The 20,775-nt window shown below is 44.8% G+C and overlaps 1 protein-coding gene across 1 annotated transcript in view; it reads right to left on the bottom strand.

Annotated features, from left to right (window-relative positions):
• Positions 1–20,775, bottom strand: part of LOC122813503 (UDP-N-acetylglucosamine transporter-like) — a 755,441-nt gene that overhangs the window by 110,516 nt on the left and 624,150 nt on the right. Inside the window, 1 exon segment of the mRNA XM_044085850.1 lies at positions 19,278–19,449. Within this exon segment, the coding sequence (XP_043941785.1) occupies positions 19,278–19,449 (172 nt within the window).

The raw sequence follows: 20,775 nt of genomic DNA, 5'->3' as shown, positions 1-20,775 counted from the left end.
GGGGGGGGGCAGGAAGAAAATCCAACACGGAAATAGTCTGAACCCTAGCTAACTGAGAAAGGAGAGAAGACATATCTGGTCATATGGGTTTGATAATTAAATTGCCAAAACTGATAAGGTGGCCGCAGTGTACAATTTTTTTTACCCAATCTTTCCATAACGCCACTCTCCTTAACTGAAGGAAGACAAGAGGAGGGCAAAAGCTTGGAAGGCTTATCTGTAGAGAGTGAAGCCACAGAAGGATCAGCAGAAGGACACAAAACAAAAACTTGTAGTTCTTAGGCACCTTAGAGAAACTAACACACTTCTTACAAACAAGAGGCTGAGAGAGTCTGGAGCTACAAAGGCAGCAGAAAACGTATCCTAAAGAGCTGTCAAACTGCAGACAGCTTAGGCAACTCAATTTGTAAAAGCTCATAACATCTCTTTTGCATGTCAGACACCTGGAAGCAATCCCATTTAAAATACTCCAACATGCAGGCAACAGTACTCCCAACGGATAATTCTTACTAAGGGGAATACAGGCTCAAAGAATCTTCTTTCTCAGAGCCATAATCTAGAGGAAAAAGAATTTGAGGAATAAGCTAAGGATTCCTCTCCAGAATCTAAAATCCTCATCTGAGGAACCCGGTTCCCTTGCGGTCTTAACAGGAGTGGACTACCAGGGAGGAGCAGATACTTAATCCCCCAGGGGAGGCTTAAAGGCTATCAAGGGATTGAACAGGCCTTGGGCAAAACCCTGCCATTTATGTTGGGGATCTTTAGCAACAGGGATGATATGTTTTGCCTTTTGTTTTTTTTCTTAAGTGGGGCATCAGCCCTAATGACCCTTGGCAGTTCATACCCTTGACGAGATTCAATAACAGTACCAGGAATCTTCTCCCACACTAAGATTGGAGGAATCCTACTTGACCCTTCAGAAATCAACTGCGATTCCCCCTCAACATCCAGAGGAGATATTTGTAAGGCCTCAGAGGACATACAGAAAGTCAGACCCATGCCGGCCTCGAACAGGGCTGTGGCAAAGAAATTCAATGCAAGCACCGGACCATCATCAGTGCTTTCACTTACTTCTAGAAAGATGCCCAGTGGAGGATGGACAGCAATAGTATCAAGCCTAAACTTCTTGACCTTCTTAGAAGAGGTCTGTCCCTCGGGAAGGAAGGATACTGCCACAGCACCTTGAGCCAACAATTTAAGTCAATGGTTCTCCAGTCATATGGACAGAGACAATAAGCGACTAAGTAGCGTCTTGGGGACAAACACTTGAGAAGTAGAGTACTGCATATGATCACGGGAAGCACCTAGGCAAAAAAAATAAAAAAGCCGGTCTTTATGGGGAATCTGTCTCCCACACTGACATTTTCCGCAAGTAAACAGCAAAACAGAAAAAAATAATCTCAATGGGGCACTTATCTGAAAGGCTTAGTAACCATCACAGCAAATAGGTGTTTAGACAGACGTTCAATAATGGCATTCTGACTGGTGGAAAAGAATTTGAGTATTTGCATCCATGTATTACCTTTATGCCCTGCTCTTTAAGTGGGGGGCATATGCCTGACATACAGTGTCTATAAGATCTAAAGTCTTTGATACACTGGTTGGACACTGGACTATCTTTGGCAAGAAATCCCTTCAGTGAAGAATATTGCAACAAGGATATGGAAGAACATTTTAACATTCTAAAGGCCAGAGTACTAATAAGAGACATCCTTTTGATCTGACGATCCAACCATTTTCCCTCTATCAGGGGGCACTGGATTAGATGAAGCCTAGGACTTTTTATCTGAGCAGGTAGCTAGGGAATACACAGCCGAGTCAGCTGTCAAATGAGAAAACAGACCTGTAATACCGGAGGAGAGAGTATATTTTCTCTGACTTTTCAGGGACTGCTGAAATAGATACAGTTGTGTTGCAAGCAGTTTATAAAAATCTTCCATGGATGATAAGGAGGTAACCACAGAATCAGGCATCTCATCTTCTATAAGTTCATATAACCTGCCTAGTTCTGGGGTAGATCCAGACTGCGCCCAAGCAAAAACATCACCAAATTTGGCAATCTGAGGAAATGTGAAAACTTATTTAGACTTGAGCTCAGATTCTCCTTCTGAAGAATCAGAGTGACTGGACTCAGTGCCAGCTAGAAAATCACTACTGACTTCAGATTCCTCATCAATCTCTGAAAGAAAAAGGTCTCTACCCAAATTAGCACCAGGGCTATGTATGGGAAACACAACCACCAGAACTTTTAGTTATGTACTTACCATAACCTTAGATGTTTGGGATCCATCTCGCCTACATTCTGTACTGATGGGCTCGGAGCCGATCCCTCGGCTCCGACTCTGCACGCTATGCTATAGAGCGAAGCCTCTTATTGGCTGAGCTATTTTCTATCCCAGGATGCACCACCACTAATCCCCCAGATCTTGTTTGCCCGCATTCATGCACACATACATCACCTATTTATATAACATTGTCAGATGTTTCAAGATGAAACAGAATTCGGACCTTCTGATATCCTCTGATCTCCAGGGAAGGGGGAAGGAGGGTGGGTTATTGGGAATGTAGGCGAGATGGATCCCAAACATCTAAAGTTATGGTAAGTACATAACTAAAAGATGTTATGTGATCCTATCTCGCCTACATTCTGTACTGATGGGACAGCGTCCCTAGCACCTAAATCCTGGGTGGCTCACTGGAAAACACTCCTGAGCACTGTGGAACCACATGAAGCTCGTCCCCTAGATGCCACATCCAATTTGTAGTGAGAAATGAAAGTGTGCAGGGAAAACCACGAGTCAAGGCACAAATGTCACTAATGGCAAGCTTAGAATGGAATGCTATTGAAGTAGCCATAGCTCTTGTAGAATGAGCTTTGACAGAGATCGTAAGCTCTTCATTAGAAGAGGAATAAGCTTGAGTAATACAGTCCCTGATCCATTTGGCAATAGTGACCTTTGTGACGGCTTTGCCCAATTTATTATCCAAAAAGGATACAAACAATTGATCTGTTTTCCTTGTTTGTTTGGTCCTATCTAAATAAAAACGCAATTGCCTATGGACATCTAATGTGTGGAATATGTATTCCGCTTTGAGTACTTTGGAAAGAAGACTGAAGTTCTAATGATTGTTGTAGGCAAAAACTGGAACAAACCTTAGGGACAAAGGATGGATTTGGCCTGAGAGATGCTCTATCTTTGTGAAAAACCAAGTACGGAGGTTTTACAGACAAAGCTTGAAGCTCTGAAACCCTTCTGGCAGAAGTAATCGCAACCAGAAAGGCAGTTTTCCACGATAGAAATTTTAAATCACATGTTGCTGCCGGTTCAAAGGGGGAGGAAGTTAAGGCACGTAACACCACATCGAGATCCCATGGAGGAGCAGGATGAGAAATTGGAGGTCGTAAAAGCGCAGCACCTTTCAAGAAGGTCTTACACAATCTGTTGCTCATTAAAGGTGGGTTTATAGACTCGTGAAAATTGGAAATAGCTGCCAATTGAACCTTGATAGTAGAAACTGAAGAGCCTTGATTGAAAAGGGAAGTTAGAAATTTTAGGACTTCTGATACGGGAATAGTGATAGGATCCAGACACCGGAGTTGAGCCCAAATAGCAAATCTCTTCCATTTGCTAGAATACAATTTCTTAGTGGCAGACTTGTGGGCCGAAGATAAGATGTGTACAACTTCCGGGTCTAAGGTATGATTCCTGACTATAGTTGGAAGAGGAGGAGCCAAGCTGTCAATTTCAAGGTGTGTAGGGACCGGTGGAGTAGTCCCGACTGATGAACTAATAGGTCTGGGATCTGATCCAGGAACCATGGACCTTCCAGAGCATATTTCCGAAGATAGGGGAACCATACCTGACGAGGCCAGTAAGGAGCAACTGAGATCATTTTGCTCCCCAAGTGAGACGCCTTTTGGATCACTCTGGGAAGGAGGGGAACTGGAGGAAAAGCATATAGCAAGCCGGTGGGCCACGGATGGGCTAGTGCGTCCATAGGGCTCTCCCCCGGAGCCGGAGTGAGAGAGAAGAACTTTTTGCACTTCGCATTCAGCGGGGTTGCGAACAGGTCACAACAAGGAATTCCCCATTTGCTGAAAATCTGATTTGCAACCGTAATGTTCAGAGACCACTCGTGCAGAGAGAGGATAGTTCTGCTCAATCTGTCGGCTATCAAATTGGACTTGCCGGGATTATGAGTCGCCACTAGAAATCGTTTGGTCGACACTGCCCATTCCCAAACTCTCATGGCCTCTCTGCAAAGGGGGTATGATCTGGTCCCTCCCTGCTTGTTCAGGTACCAGACTACTGACATGTTGTCGGAGTGGACGGCAATTACGCCCTGAAGGAGGTAATGGTGAAGGGCTTGTAGGGACAGAAACACCGCCCTAATTTCTAAGATGTTGATATGAAGCAGAGTCTCTTCCGAATGCCATTTGCCTTGGACTGACCTGCCCAGGGAATGCCCCCCCCACCCCATCTGGGAGGCGTCCGTAGTCAAAGTGGCCACAGGAGGAGGTGGAACAAAGGGTCGTCCCTGATCCAGATTGGAGGGCACCAGCCACCAGCGAAGGTCCCGTTTGCAGGTTTCCGTGATCCATATGAGGTGACTGAGGGGGAGATCCTGAAAGGACCACTGTGTTGAAAGAAGCCACTGGAGAATTCTCTTGCGCAACCTTGCTAGGGGAACTAGAAGAACCGTGGCGGACATAGATCCCAATAGTTGCAGGACCATTCTGACTGGGGCCTTGGATCTGGGAAGTAAGGCTTGAACTTGAGCCTGTATGGTTTGTATCCTTTCTGTAGGTAGATAGACCCGCATTTGGTTTGAGTCTATCTCTGCTCCGATGAATCTTATGCGTTGAGATGGCAGCAACACAGACTTTGGCCAATTGAAGTTGATTCCAAGGGAAGTGCCCAGTGATATTGTGACTTGTAGGCTCCGCAATAGTAGATGTTTGGAGGTGGCAGTCAGGAGCCAGTCGTCTAGATACGGAAACACCTGGAATCCTAGACTTCTCAGGTGAGCAGTCACGACCGCCAAACATTTGGTGAACACCCTGGGGGCTGTGGTGAGACCAAAGGGCAGCGCGCGGAACTGAAAATGACTGTCTCCTAGGCAGAAACGCAGATGTCTCCTGGATGCTTGATGTACCTTGATATGATAATAAGCGTCCTTGAGATCTATGGAGCACATCCAAACACCTTTCTCCAGCAGTGGGAGAATGGATTGTAGGGTGACCATTCGGAACTTGGACTTTTTGACTGAACGATTTAGAATACTGAGATCCAAAATGGGCCTCAAGTCCCCGGTCTTTTTTGGCACCCAAAAGAATCTTGAGTAAGTCCCTAATCCGATCTGGTCTGCGGGGACCGGTTGGATGACTCCTTTTTGAAGCAGCTTTGAAACTTCTAAGGCTGCAATTTCCCGTTGACTGGGTGGCGGGTCCGGGATTTTTTTTGGACTGAGGTGGGGAGTGAGAAAAAGGGACGGCGTAACCTCCGGCGATAATTCGAAGCACCCATCGGTCCTGAGTGATACCTTCCCACTCTTCTAGGTGCCTCGAAAAATGACCCCCGACTGGCTCCGGAGCTGCACAGTCGGCAATCCCTCAGGGACTGTGAAAGGCTGAAGAGCCACGAAAGGACTCGGTCTCCAGTGTTGCGGGGGCCTCTGCCGCCTCTGGGACGGCGTCTTCCAGAAGAATTTCCCCCTCCTCTGCCTCTAGAAGGGGGATCGTCCTGCTGCGAGGGATAAGACTTCTGAGATCTACGGAACCACATTTTCCCTCCTCTTTTAGCCTTGGGATAAGGCCAAAAGGGAGTGGAAAATCGTGCCCCTACGGCAGTCAAAGTCTTACCTTCTTGCTCGCAGCAGGTCAATGTGTCCTTTATCTTGGGTCCAAACAAAGAGGACCCATCAAAGGGGGCGTCGGCAAAGGAAGACTTAAAGGCCTCTGCAAAATGACACCGGTGGAGCCAGGCTTGCCTCCGTAGAGCAATGCCTGTACCCGCCGCTCTACACGCCCCTTCAGCCGCATAAGAAATGAGCCTCATGGACGAGTTTGATATGGATGACAGTGTAGCCAGCTGAGAGCCAATCGTCTGGGCCAGCTGCTCAGGCAGGTTACCCAAGAGGGTATCTGAAAGTTCCTTAATCAGATCCCTCTGAAATCTGGTGAAGTGCGTTAGACAGCTCAGGGACCTTAAAGTAAAGGCCGCTGAACTTAGGGTGCACTTACCGTACCGATCCATGCTCCTAGACTCCTTATTAGGAGGATGGACGGACGTCGAAGCCTCTGCTACATCTTGCTGGGTAGCAGATGCCACCACCAAGGCATCTACAGCTACACCTTTCGTCAAAAACTCTTTTTCTGGGGGTGTTGACAGGAACTTATTCGGACGAGCAGGCACCGGTTCCACAGAGTCTGGGTGTTCCCACGCCCTTCGACAGATCAAATCTAGGAGCTCGTCGCAGGGCGGAGACACCCAGGAGGCGGAGGGCTGAGCCCCGAAGGCCTTAAGGAACACAGACTCGTCAGCAGAAGGGGGTTTGGATTGCCAGCCGCCTCATTGTTTAAGGGCTTCCAGGATGTCTGCAAAGGAGACATCATCTGAGGACGACTTTGGGGACCCCGCTGCATCATCAAGATCAGTGTCTGACGTGAGAGGCTCATCGGGGGAGTCAACGTGCTTCCTCTTGCACAATCTTTTCCTGGGGGGTTCCTCCAAAGAGGCTTCAGAGGGACCTCCAGGAGGGGGGGAACCCCCAGAGGGGGTGACCTCAGGCCCCGGGGCTCCGCTGTCTAAGGACAGGGGAACTACCAAAGACCCAGTCTCCATATGCAGGGAAGGTGCTGGAGAGAGCGTGGAGATAGCCAAAGAAGATTTGGCTAACGCACTCCTCATGGCCCTGAAGGCGGGACCACCAGAATCCTGGGAAGGTCCCACCTCCGTGGCCACAATGGTAGACGGTACCCCCGCAGCCGACGCACTGAGAGGAAGGCTTGGGACCGAAAACATCAGTCCCGAAGCGTCCCCCCCAGGGCCGACAGAAGAGGTCCGCGTACCGAACTGCGACTCGAGAGCCGGGGTTGGAGTAAGGGTCGGGCCCGACCCGAAAACCTCCATCGGCTCCACCAGCACCGGCTCCAACAGTGCCGGGGCTGTTGGAGGAGGAACCATAACAACAGGGTGGACCATCGGCTCCGAAGTCGAATGGGCTGGAGCCGAAACTAACTTTTGGAACACCGGAGACTGGAAGTGTCTTAGGAGCACCCTGTCGATGTCCGAATCAGACATCTTGGAGGATCTAGATGACACAGATTGGGTCCGAACAGACTTCTCCATCGGCTCCATAGGACTAGGGGACCGGCTCCGAATGGACTCTACTACTATCGGTTCCGAGGGAGACCTCAAAACAATTTCCCTCGGTGCCGAGGAGAGCTTCGGCGCCGAAGGGGAAGAGTCTGAGCCGGCAACCCTCATTGGCTCCAAAATCGGTGCCGATGAAGGTGACCCGCCTCTCGATGCCCCAGTCCTCGGCTCCGAAACCAGAGGAGTCGAGACTGGAGGCATCGAGGCAGACCGTTCTGCCCTCGGCTCCGAAGTCCGTGGAGCCGATGGAGAAGCCTGCCTAGGTTTCTTGGCAGTCGGTTCCGACAGACTGGTCGGAGCCGATGCTTTTTTCTTCTTGGTAGAAGAGGAAGAGGAAGATAAGGCCTCCTCAAAGGAGGGTTTAATCAGCCCTTTTAATATTAATTTATTCTTCCTCTCTTGGAGGACTCTAGAAGAAAAGGCGTGACACACGCTACAGGACTCCTGTAGGTGCTTGGCGCCTAAACAATATACGCACGAGGAGTGGTAGTCAGTTATAGACATTTTGTAACCACACCTCGCGCACTTTTTAAACCCAGAGGGTCTATGTTCTTTAGACATACTAACAGGCACTAAAAATATTAAAGTAGCTGTTCAGTGATGAGATTTTACCACAACTAAAACTTTAAACCAACTTTGGTTTTTTTTTTTTTTTTTGGTTTTTTTTTAAAACGAAACAGACAATATCAAGACAGAAATACTGAAAAGGAGGGTCAAGACCCTCTAACTTAAACAGGTTACTTGACCTCCTGAAAAAAACAAAGACACTAGATAAAGAATAGGGGAAGGCCCCTCTAACTTAAACGGAAAACCTTTCCCTTAAACCAAAACACAATTTTTCTCAACAAAAGTTAGCAAAACACACTCGTACAACAACAATAGCTGTTAAAACAGCTTTTGGGGTAAAAATAGCAAAATTCCTGACAGGAAACTTTGAAGAAAACAGTACTTAGCTCAGCCAAGTTTGAGACCACGTCCTAGCTTGTAAGCGGCAAACGAGATCTGGGGGATTAGTGGTGGTGCATCCTGGGATAGAAAATAGCTCAGCTAATAAGAGGCTTCGCTCTATAGCATAGCGTGCCGAGTCGGAGCCGAGGGATCGGCTCCGAGCCCATCAGTACAGAATGTAGGCGAGATAGGATCACATAACATCTTGCTGTCTGCAAAACACTCTTGGCCAAACAGACCACATCAGTCCTATAAACAGTAATCTAATCATCAGCTATACAATGAAGCTCCTGATTTTTTGTTTTTCTTGTGAAATTCACTATTAGATAAAATAACTGGGGACAGAGTATTAATGTCTGGCAGGGGGTCTCTTACCTTAGATTACTCCTGCACCTAAAGGGTTTGGTTCTTCCATCTTCTGTTCTAATTACTGGACAGCCCTGGAGGATGCGTCTATGATCCTTTCTATAAAGAAAGTAAATCTACACTAGAGAGAAAGAGATGGGGGCAAAAAGTAAGTGGTCTGAAGGATAGGCAGTGGAAGAACCACTAAGCATTAGCTGATGCGCATTTACTTTTTTTTGTCTTAAGTGCAACTGGATTTGATTGGGGGGTCTAGAGTACAGACCATCAATTCAGGGGACAAAACATCAGTCAAATAAGCTGACCATACTGGATAATGCATCAAAATAAGCACTTAAAAGTTTCTAGTAATAAGAATGTCACCACACAACTAAAGTTTGCCAGTCTCAGTTACTGTAAAAAAAAAAAAATAGTTTGGAATGTGTTCAGAATTCTCTTACAACTGACAAGTTCAGGAATTTCCAGTAAAAAAAAATCCAAACCCCAAAGAAGACAATGTGCCAAGTCCGTGTTAAAAATTAACTTGGATAAAGAGTGTGAAGCATACCTCTCAACCTGGAATCAAAAATCTGGACAAAGGCCCATGAATAATAGGTACAAATCTGTATGCTGATTAACAAACTTTGCATACAGTTATGTAACCCTACCCACTCCAATGGAATTATGGGACACCAACTTTCAAACGCAAACTGAAGAACAGACAACCATAATATGGCCCCAGAGTCCTCCTGCAGCCATTTCAATGTCCCACTTCCTGGCTATTTCACCCCATTTACCATAAACACTAATGTGCATACTGTTTTACTTCCATGATGATTATTTGGATTTTATCTTACATTTTATAGCACAAACACTAATAGACATATGCTAAACAAAGCAATAGTGTCTCACAATGAAAATAGACTTAGCATTAAAACTCTCTGCCCTTGAAACTCACATTCATTGAAACCCACATCCAAAGAAAAATGCATCTGGCCAGTGGCGGATAAGATTACCTTTGGGCTGTTTTCAAATCATTGACCCCTTGCACATGAAACAAGAAACATACATGTGTTCTTTGATACACCTTCCAGACTTAATTAAATTATATTCCTTGTATAAAACAGCACACTTGTTAGAGCGCATTTTAAATTTATTGTTTGAACATTTTTCCAGTAAGCAATGAAACAAAATGCATGAACCAATGACAAAACTGCCCAATTCAGAACATTTCCATCACAAAAGTCTGCTCAAACTTCTACAATCCACCAACATCAGTAAATATGCACAATCTCTACAGAAGTAAAAGTCATCTAAATTCCATGTTAAAGAGATCTGTAACTAGGTTGCTGCTAGCAAACTTTTTATTTCATTGTTTCGTCTACAAGTAAAGTGCCTGTTGCCCTTAAAGAATAGATTGCCTAGGTTACATTAAAAAAATGATATGCTAGTAATATTTCAATAGAGAATGGATGGCAAACTGATAACAGATTCATAGTTAATAGGTATCTCCACCAAAGGAGGATATTCTCAGGACTGCAGCATCCACCCCCTTTAAAAGTATAACATAGTACAGCATCAACAATCCAACTACAGACTGTGGGAGTAGAAACCACAGCCTTCTGCAGCAAAAGCAAGTATACTACCTGTTGTACTACTAACAACGCAAGCAGAATTTACATAAGCAGCAGTAAATTTCTTTTTCCCTTAAGAACTGTGCAGCACAAGAAATCAGGAAAAAGCCAAAATTTATGGGGGGGGGGATAAAGGCCCAAAAAGTGCAGTTGTGTACACTTACCATAAATGTAGATGTTTGAGTATTCACTGTTGCAGTCATCACACTTGGTTTATTTGCCTGCAGGTAGCCCTCAGTTGGCCTGAATACCACAGACTTAGTATTCCTGCGTCGGTTGCTGTTGCTTCAGTACTGACGTCAGGTTGTCAGGGGTATAAAAACAGGCAGCAGATGCCATTACATCAGTTTTTCTTGCCCCAAATGTCAGGAGTCCCCCAAATAGGGAGCAAAGTTATGATAGGAAAAACACCACCAGTAAAAAGTAAATACCAATAACCCAGTAGGGGGTGAGTAATAAGTGAGGCTAGAGAGATAGAGAGATAGACAAGGGGCTGGAGGGTGGGAAACCAGGACTGCAACAGTGAATACACTCGAACATCTACATTTATGGTAAGTGTACAAAACTGTACTATGTTCTTCATGTTTCATGGTTTCAGTCATCACACTTGGGTTGATTCCCAAAGCTGAAGAAAGGGAGGAGGCAGTCAAGAAGAGTTTGGGCTGGCTAGTATGGCCTGAAGGACCGCAGTTGCAAAACCCGCCCTGGATTTGGAAAATATAGGCAGGTGGTAATGGTGTGTGCGTGTCTGTGTGCGTGTACAGAACTCCAGGTAGCAGCCTCCAGAATGTCCCTGGTAGGGACTCCCCAAAGGAATGCTGTAGAGGTAGAAGTTGTCCTAGTGGAATATGTTCTGACCCCTTGAGGGGTTGGTTTCCCATGGTGTTTGTAGCAGAAATGGATACAGTGTGCTATCCGTTGGAAATGGTCTGTTTTGAAATGGCCTTGCCCTCTGCCCCTGGTGCAAAACTGAGTAATAACTGGTCAGAATTCCTGAAGGGCTTTAGTCCTATCCAGGTAGAATCTGAGCTGTCTGTGCACGTCCAAGGAGTGCAGGATCCTTTCCCCTTTATATTTTAAGATTAGGGAAGAAGGTTGGCAAATAGACAGATTGGTTGAGAGCCACACTGGACAGCACTTTAGGCATTAAGGAAGGATTAGTTCTGAGGGAGACCCTGTCAGCATGAAAAATAATGAAGGGTTCCACACCCATAAGTGCTTGTAGCTCAGACACTCTTCTAGCTGAAGTGATGGCCAGAAGCAATGCTGTTTTCCGAGAGAGGAATTTTAACTCTGCGGACGCTGCAGGCTCAAAAGGGGGTAGTGTGAGCTTTTCCAGTACAAAGTTAAGGTCCAAAGCCAGTCCCAAGGGGTGGGTGCTCTCCATGGTGACCTTAAGTTGTTTACCCCTCTCAGGAACTGTTTGATGAGAGGGTGAGAGAAGAGGGGTGGCTCAGTGTTGCACTGAGCCGAGATGGCAGAGGCATGGATCTTAATGGAGGGAAATGATAGGCCTCTGTGGAGTAGATCTGCTAAGTAGTCCAGGATTAGAGGTAGGGAGGGCAGAGTTGTGTCCTCTCCTTTAGATTGAATCCAGGAGCAATACCTTTTCCACTTATCAGTATAGGATTTCCTTGTACTGGGTCTTCTGGCTTCAAGAATGATGTCCAGCACCTGCTTGGTTAGGCTGCTCACTGGGGGGAGAATTCAAGGAATAAGCCAGGCTGCAAGATTCGGGGTTTGAAGTTGCAGTGCAAGATCTGTCCCCCCCTGCTGAGTGAGGAGAGTCGGGCTCTGGGGTAGGTGCCAGGGTGGCACTGGTGACAGGCTGCGCAGTAGTGGGTACCAGTGCTGGCATGGCCAGTCCGGGGCAATCAGGATTGCCCTTGTTCTGTCCTGTCTTATCTTGAACAATATTCTTGACAGAAGGGGCAGAGGGGGAAATGCACAGATTGAGAGGTTTACCCACTGGAAGGATAGGGAATCCACTTTCCACACCCTGCTGTGAGGTGCCCTGGTCAGAATTTGCTGAGCTGGTGATTGAAGGGGGAGGCAAAGAGATCCACCTCTGAGGTCTCCCATTTCTGAGTCAGAAGGCTGAATGTGCTGGGCTCTAACTGCCACTCATGTGGGTCTAAGAGATTTCTGCTTAAGTGGTCTGCCAGTGAGTTTGGTTTCCCTGGCAGGAATCGAGCTTGCAGATGGATCTGCATGTCCAAGGCTGTGTTCCCAGAGGGCCATGACTAGCATGCAGAGTGGGTTCCCCACTGCTTGTTGACATAACTGTGGTGTTGTTTTTATTAGCAGGGGTCCTGGTGAGCTGTTAGAGCATGCTGAACAGCTGGCATCTCTTTTTGGTTGATGTGCAGATGAATTTGACTTGGGGTCCAGTGGCCCTGAATGTACTATTCGTTCAGGTGTGCCCCCCAGGCATAGTCTGATGCATCTGTGGTTAGGGTCTGGGCAGCATGGGGTTGAGTACAGGGAAGTCCCTTGTTGTGGGTTTCATGCTGTTACCCATAAAGGAAACACTGTCCTTAGACAAGGTATGATAGGAATGACAGTTTCCAGGTCCTGAGAATGTTGGCACCAAAGACTTTTTAAGTACCATTGAAGTTTCCTCATATGCAGTCTGGCATATGGAATTAGCAGGATGCAAGAGGCCATGAACCCTAGGGCTTGCAGGATTTTCCTTGCGAATAGCTGGGTTCTGGTAGCCATTTGAGTGAAGTAGCCTGTCAGATAGGCTTATTTTTCTGGAGCAAGGAATGCCATCTGGGATGCCATGTCCAAGCTTGCTCCCATGAATACAAGTTTTTGACTGAGGACTAGTTTTGATTTCTTTTTGTTGATAGTGTACCACAGGGAGATTAGGAGGGTTTTTTTTTTTTTTTTTTTTTTTTTACAAATGTCAGGTGCTGCAACAGCATTTCCTGGCTGTCTGCCTGAATTAGGCAGTCGCCCAAGTACAGATAAATTTTAATTTTTTTCTGTCTGCAATAAACAACGGCTGGAGCCAGGCATTTTGTGAATACTCTGGGAGCAGTGGATAAGCCAAAGGGAAGTGCAGAGAACTGATGATGCATAGATCCTGGCCTAAAGTGTAGGCATTTCCTGCATGAGTCCCTGATAGGGATGTGCAGATAGGCTTCTTTTAGGTCTAGGGTGGCTAACCAGGCATCTTTGGTCAGCATAGGAAAAAGCTGCTGAAGGGTGAGAATTTTGAATTTTGGTACCACCAGCAAGGGGTTTATAATGGAAAAATCTAGGATTTGGTGCCAAGTGCCCTCTTTTCTGGGTACCAGGAAAAGTCTGGAATAGAACCCTTGACATATATGTTCCGCAGGAACAGGCTGAATTGCCCTTATGGAGAGCAGGGATTGAACTTGGTTTTGTGCCTCTACCCACCAGTTTGGAGGAAGGTCTGAGAACCCTTTTGGGGTTGGCAGTGAGTAGAAATAAAGTTTGTACCCCTGGGATACAACGTTGAGGATCCATTGGTCTTTGGTGATGGAAGTCCAGTTTTTTGCATGATGGGCAAGTTTTCCTCCTAGGGGCACGAGCAGATGGGCAGAGGTGGAGTGTGGAGTTGAGAAGTCATTGCAAATTCTTTCTATAAGGAGGTGGCTTGGCACTCCATTGCTTAGATCTCTGCATACCCTGACACTGTAGTCTGGGGGTCTGTTTCCCCTGGGTCTAGTTTGAGATGGCCTTGAAAGGACCTATGCTTCGAGGGGCAATGCCTACTGAATCTAGGAGGCTGTACTTGTAAGAAATCTTTGACTGTCTGCATAGATTAAGCTTTTTCTTCCATCTTTTTAAGAACCTCTTCTACTTTGGTGCCAAACAAATTGTCCTTGTTCAAAGGACCATCTAGTAATTCTGATTTGACATGGTCTGGCAAGGTCTGCTCCTTAAGCCAAGCATGCCTTCTCAGTACAGAACCAGTGACTGCTGCCCTGCAAGATGCTTCTAGGGCATCAAAGCCACATTACAAAGTATGCTTGCTGACTTGGCTTGCAGAATGCATAAGCTCTTGTAATTCTTTATTTTCTGCACAGTCTATAAAGGTAGCTAATTTTTGCTTAAGTTCCACAATATGTTGTTGGTACTTCAGCATGGGAAACTGGCAATTCAAAGCCCTAATGGCAAGAGTTGCAGAGGTGTATACTTTCTTACCTTATCTGTCTAAAGCTCTGGAATCCCTGTTCGAAGGGGTGGGATTCTTAGCTGTAGTTGCTTTGATACCTTTAGGCCCCTGGGAGATGACCTCTGGGTCAGCAGTAAGATTTTTGAAAAGGAATTTGAGAGAGTCAGGAACTCTGTAGTACCTGTCTGGTTTCCTAGGAGCAGGAGGTAAAGTATCAGAAGTCAGACTGGATTCCATAAAGACATCATCCACAACATCCATGATTGGGGATATTGCTAAATGCCTATGTTGTGGCAAATCTAGAAATTCTCCGAGTCTTTTTGGACTGAGTATGTAAGCTTTCACCAAAAAAAAAAAAATCCTTTGGAGGAGAAGCAGAGGGAATGGATTCCCTCTGCATCTGAATCCTCAAAAGCAGATAAAGGCATGTCTTCATAATCAGATACCTCACAGTTGTTAGACTCTTGATCTGTTAAAGCTGCTGAGGACAGATCTCTTTTTAGCAGGGGAAGGCTGGCTTACCCTAATCAGCATAATAAGGTCTTCTGCCATTTTAAGCATTTGATGTTGTTACAAAGAAGCAGGTGCTTGAGTTTGGGTCTCTAGGCATAGCTCGTACTCTTCGCCTTAGAAACTCAGTAGTTTTAGACAAGTGAAAACGTGAAATAAGTTGTCGGTTTGTGTCGAATATCGGTAGAACTTCGTCAGAAGACGGTGCCTGCTCAACGGCTCCAGACCCATCCATAGTCAAAGAGTCTCGCGGCATACCGGACTCTGAACGGGTCTCGGTAGAGGCCTGCGAATCCACTGAAGCGAGCGTCAGGGACTGCGAAAGCCCCTCATTGAGTACTGGCGAACTGGTGACTAGCTTAACAGAAGCGTCGTCGGCAGTTTTGGACCTGTGCTATCTGTCTCTGTCTTTATCCTTACATTTTTTCAGAAGATCGGTAGTCGGATGACTTACCGAAGCCATTTCAGAACATGGAGATCGAGAACTAAAGTATTTAGTGACAATAAGGGCCTGACTATGAATAGATTGGGCATTGAACAAGGCACAAAACCAACAGCGAGGTAACAATGGTCTGGGCCTAAAAAGGTGACGCAGTAAGAATGGAAATCTCGGTGTGGTATTTGCTTTCCACAGGCGAGACAACTGTTAACTTACTCTGACATTGGTTAGAGCAAGAAAAAGGGATCCCCAACGGGGTATTTAACTTTACAAGACTTCAGGATGATTCAATTCGGAAATGTAAACTCAGGTAGCGGCCGACTGGTACTCGTGCGAACTGCTTCTGCTTTTGGCTCCTTGGCAAGAAAGACTGATGTAATGGTGTCAGCTGCCTGTTTTTATACCCCTGATGACCTGAGGTCACTACTAAAGCGAAAGCAATCGACACAGAAATACTAAGTCTCTGGTATTTGGGCCGACTGAGGGCTACCTGCAGGCAGATAACCCAAGTGTGATGACTGCAACAGTGAAACATGAAGAACATCTGGGGCATATTTTAAACATTGCTTGTATAACCTGAGAAAGTTGCTGGAATAAAATGTTGTGTTACCCCATGTTTCCTAAAAGATAGGAAGACAAACATTAATGGCTGGCATTATTTAGTGAATTCAGTTCTCACTGATTTGCCAGAATAAAATAAAATTTATGTTTTTTTAACATTTGTTTACTGAGAAAGTCTGGCATGGAATGAAGCTAATTTTCCGCAGAGGCCTTGGGGAAAAAATTCTTCAGATGCATATCTTTGTATTGTGGGAGGAAGCCGGAGCACCCAGAGGAAACCCACACAAACAGAGGGAGGACATGCAGACTCCACAGAGAAGGCACTTCAGCCAAGAATCGACCCAGAGAATCTCTTGCTATAAGGCAACATTACCACTAAACCATCCAAATTTTAACAGGAACAGACCAAAAGTATGAGCCAAACACATTCCAGACATTATGGGAAAATTTGCACAGTTGAGAGATGTAACTTCTTCAACCAAAAGTGGTGGTACGAGTAGAAAACTCAGGCTCTGGCTTCTTGTACTAAAGTACAGGGTTTGAGCCCGAGTATCCCTATCCTCCAGGTAAATCTATCTGGGATATTTTACACAGACGCACACACACACACTAAATGAATAAAGCAACACGGACAGAACACACCCTAAAGGAATAAAGCAGCACAGACAGACACCCTAAAGGAATTAAGCAGCACAGACACACACCCTAAAGGAATAAAGCAGCACAGACAGACACACCCTAAAGGAATAAAGCAGCACAGACAGACACACCCCAAAGGAATAAAGCAGCATAGACACACACCCTAAAGGAATAAAGCAGCACAGACACACACCCTAAAGGAATAAAGCAGCACAGACACACACCCTAAAGGAATAAAGCAGCACAGACACACACCCTAAAGGAATAAAGCAGCACAGACACACACCCTAAAGGAATAAAGCAGCACAGACACACACCCTAAAGGAATAAAGCAGCACAGACACACACCCCTAAAGGAATAAAGCAGCACAGACACACACCCCTAAAGGAATAAAGCAGCACAGACACACACCCCTAAAGGAATAAAGCAGCACAGACACACACCCCTAAAGGAATAAAGCAGCACAGACACACACCCTAAAGGAATAAAGCAGCACAGACACACACCCTAAAGGAATAAAGCAGCACAGACACACACCCCTAAAGGAATAAAGCAGCACAGACACACACCCTAAAGGAATAAAGCAGCACAGACACACACCCTAAAGGAATAAAGCAGCACAGACACACACCCCTAAAGGAATAAAGCAGCATAGACACACACCCTAAAGGAATAAAGCAGCACAGGTCAAATAAGTGAAAGCAATTTCAAATTGCGTGCATTCAACTTCTGAATAGCAGCACATAAACATCTCTGTATTAATGCAGTGAAAATCCCAACACCAAGCAACTAAAGTGCTTCACCTGGAAATACAGCAATAAATTCCAATTCTCAGCAGCTCAGTGTTCAGGCTTTGCTTCTAGTCTGTCCCGCGGTTGTAAACTTAAACTCACTCACTCCGGGCCAGAGCAAGACATCAGCTGAATTCTGACAGGTTGCTCATGAACGGACATCACCGCGGACGCCTCCGCATAATGATGTCAGTCTGAAAAAAGCCAGAAAAACTTTTTTAAAAACAAAATGCCGGGAAATTAAGGGGTGCCACTCGAGAATCATGGCACCCTATTATTTTTACCTCAGAAACCAGTAAAACAGAGATTCGGTAAGGTTGAGAGGTATGGTGTGAAGATAAACTGCCATAAAATAATGCAGAACAGCAATTTAAACGATTTCTTGTCAGAGAGTAAAATTTCTCCAATACATTCAAATAACTTAATTGGCAGTAAAACTTTGAACAAACGCTAAAAACATACAGAGCAGTGTCGTACATACTAGACTACAAATGATATACAAATGCTGCAAAAAAAGTTCTAAAATATTTTCCTGGCAAAAGGTGAAAAAGCAGAGCAGCAACAGAGAAGACAGGCCTCTAGTGTCTAACACATACACACTGCACTTCTGACAGAAATACTAAAGTTTTATCAGAAACAGTAAAAACAGATTTGTCAAAGATAGAAGCCAAGTAAATGCTGCTACACCTCGCCTGACAGCTGAGGAAATCATTCCCAGGATATGCTCCACCAATCAGCTGCACAGGAAGAGAGAGAGGAGACTGAGCTTTTGAAAGCTGACCACTAAAGTTTACCTTGCCAGACAAACCAAAACGCCAGAGTTAGTGGGAATGGTGAACATACAAACAAATACTCAAGAGGACAAGTCTTTCTAGCAGCCTTCACAAGAAAAACGGTTCTCTAATTAATGGAGCTTCCTTTCACACCTAAACAGGTGTTCTTCAGCTTAACTAACAGGTTTAACCTTACTGATCACAGTCACAAACTTCATCGGTTTTCTTAATGGCAGAAATTCTTTGATGCCCTGTTCAACAGCTCTACAGAAAAATCATAACAATGGAAAATTATAATTGCCAAAGAAACACAGTAAATTTAAAAACACACTGCAAAGTCATTAAAGTATTTCAGCAAAGGGGCTTCATCTTCTCCCCTACACTCTCCCACTGCATTAACATCAAGATCTCTAATCCCTGTACCCCACAGTAATAAGTAAAAGTAATATTTAGAAGTACTGCAACCCTGGACTTTCTTTAAATTCCCTATATTCACATTCTGAGTCTCACTACTTGTTATCATAACTGCAGTCCTTGGATTTTCAAAAACAACTCTTATTCAACCCCCTGCCCAATTCCAAATAAGCAGAACACAAATCTTCCTGTCCCAGACTTGTATGATGAAGGTCTGCAAACACAGTCTACTCATTGCACTCTGCCACCCTAACTCAATGTCTTGACACAGCAAAAGCTTTTCTAGATTTTCCCCGCAACCAACTAGCCAGGATACTAAACCAAATTATTTCTACAATTCTCCATTTCCTTTCACACTAACTTATGTCTCTTACAATGTTTATCTAAAACCAGCTACTGTTTGGCCCCACAATTTTCTGTAAGTGCTTTATCATGACAAACTTCTGAAATGAAAGTTATACAAAATATATATATATATATATAAAAAAAAATCCACATTTTTTTTTTTGTCAGCCAGACTGTTCATGTTCGTTCACCTACTCAGACAACTTGGTTAATAGCAAATCAGCAAAATTATTTTAAAATCTATTCAAATTACACATGCAGATATACCCAATGCACAAAAGAACATCTATGCATATACTCATACCTTAAAAAAAATAATAATAAAGCAGAACAGAATGAAAATCCACTCACCAAGTTGTATGTTTCTAACCCATATTGACTGTTTCGTTTCTTTCAAAATCTTCTCGAAGTAAACTCCAGCAAACCCACTAGAAACACATGCGGTAAGAACTGCCAAGAGTCCTACCAACGGTGAACCAGTTGGTGAATCTTTTTTTTCTGAATCTGCAGTGTCTGCAGGCCACTAGGAAAAGAAAAAATGTAATTTACTAATCTTCTCAACTCTGAAAGACTTTATTCTCCTTTCTTACACTCATCTCCATCTACAACATATTCTAGGCATACCACAGGATTCACTATTAGGGGGTGTGATCTCCAAGCCTAGACCAATGTGTCAATGTCCTTGAGAATGCATATTACACATGTATGTGTGTATGCACACGAGAGAGAGAGATTTAGAGAACAAGAAAATACACCTATATCCTAATGGCAGACCCCAGATGTGTTGGGATATATTGTGTATTTCTGGTTAATTACACTCTTTACATGTGATCAAATATATGCCTACACCATTAATACACAGTTTATTTTTTCTCCACTTTATTATTAAACATTGATAAATAGGTGGGTGGGTTGGTTATCACACTGTTTTTATCCAAGACCCAGGCCCAATATGCAAAATTAGAATACATGGCTTACTATCACAAATTTGAGCAATTGTACATTGAAAATGCAGGATATCGAGGCAAAAACCAAATCTACCCATACCGAAACCCACAACGTCGAATCCTGGACAGGCAGAGAACAGCTCTCCATAAACCATGAACAATACTCCTGACAAATGGTCCCAAGGAGGAGGAATAGTGTTTCTTGGGGGTTTGATATGAAGGATGCCTTTAGGTGGACTCAAGAGCAGACAGGCAGGGATGGCTGATAAATGAGCAAATCACACAAATAAAAGACCAAAGGGCACTTACAGAAAAAGGGAACTGGTCATGCTTGAGACACCAACATTCCTTCCATTTAGCCCCATAAGATTTTCTAGTAGTGAGTTTTCTGGCCTCTTGCAAAACCACATGCACATCCTCAGAAAACTGGTTTCCTACAAGGAATTTAAACCTTACCACCCAGAGCATCATCAGAAGTGTGGACATGTAAATGTGAATGAGGGACCCTTTGTCTAGAAGATCCAGTTTGTGAGGCAACATACTTGTCCCTCAATGTCCTATTTGGATACAGGCTTGGAAACTTGGCTAAGCTTACAAAGCCCCCTCAGAGTCATTAGCCTAGTATCAATCTATGAAAATACAAGTCAGCAGCAGGATTTTGGGTGCATCTCACACATGATCTTGTGCAAGACCCTGGGAAGTACAGTACGAGGAGGACAGGCATACAGCATCACGCCCCTCAAAGAAAAAGACACAACTTACACTTTCTATGTCAGCGTACTTGGAACTCTAGAATAGAACTGAGGAAGCTACCTGCTCATAGGGGAGGCAAAAAAGATCTATCTGAGGAGTACCCCACTGATGCCCAGAATACTTCTTTGTGAAGCCTCCATTTATGAGGA

This window comes from Protopterus annectens, chromosome 10.part0 (assembly GCF_019279795.1).
Source record: "Protopterus annectens isolate FY-2018-M chromosome 10.part0, PAN1.0, whole genome shotgun sequence".
Classification (NCBI taxonomy): domain Eukaryota; kingdom Metazoa; phylum Chordata; order Ceratodontiformes; family Protopteridae; genus Protopterus; species Protopterus annectens.
The sequence above is the reverse complement of the archived record's forward strand: the minus strand, read 5'-3'. Positions and strand labels throughout refer to the sequence as shown.